At 58.3% G+C, this 532-nt stretch overlaps 1 protein-coding gene across 1 annotated transcript in view; it reads right to left on the bottom strand.

Moving 5' to 3' along the window:
• Nucleotides 1-532, bottom strand: part of GTF2IRD1 (GTF2I repeat domain containing 1) — a gene marked incomplete at its 5' end in the record, with an annotated part of 33,411 nt that overhangs the window by 4,768 nt on the left and 28,111 nt on the right. Inside the window, one exon of the mRNA XM_009699154.1 lies at nt 26-103. Coding sequence (XP_009697456.1) covers nt 26-103 — 78 coding nt within the window. The remainder of the gene's footprint in view (nt 1-25; nt 104-532) is intronic.

The following is a 532-nucleotide window of genomic DNA, read 5'->3' as shown; positions in this document are numbered from 1 at the left end:
CGATGCGTGCAGATGGGAGACTCACCGTATTTTTCATTGAAAAGCTCTTTCACTTGCTCTCGGAGAATCACCTTCTCTCCGAGCCTGTTGGCATCGTCCTCATCTGCAAAGCAAAAAAAAGGACAGGGAATAACAAGCCCTGTTTCTTTCTGAGCCCCTGGGAAACCCATCCCACCGTCACGCCGCGCGACCCTGTCTCCGTCCCCCTGCCCCAGCGCGGCGTGGGGACACCGCAGAGGTGGCTGCTCCGTGCTTGCACCTTGAGAATCACCTTCTCTCCGAGCCTGTTGGCATCGTCCTCATCTGCAAAGCAAAAAAAAGGACAGGGAATAACAAGCCCTGTTTCTTTCTGAGCCCCTGGGAAACCCATCCCACCGTCACGCCGCGCGACCCTGTCTCCGTCCCCCTGCCCCAGCGCGGCGTGGGGACACCGCAGAGGTGGCTGCTCCGTGCTTGCACCTTGCGTCGCCTTTCAGAGCAGTGCAAAGTAGCTATAAAATGCCGCCACATCTGCACTTGCCACGCGCTGCCA

The sequence above is a fragment of the Cariama cristata genome, unplaced genomic scaffold (assembly GCF_000690535.1).
Source record: "Cariama cristata isolate BGI_N322 unplaced genomic scaffold, ASM69053v1 scaffold18554, whole genome shotgun sequence".
Classification (NCBI taxonomy): domain Eukaryota; kingdom Metazoa; phylum Chordata; class Aves; order Cariamiformes; family Cariamidae; genus Cariama; species Cariama cristata.
The sequence above is the reverse complement of the archived record's forward strand: the minus strand, read 5'-3'. Positions and strand labels throughout refer to the sequence as shown.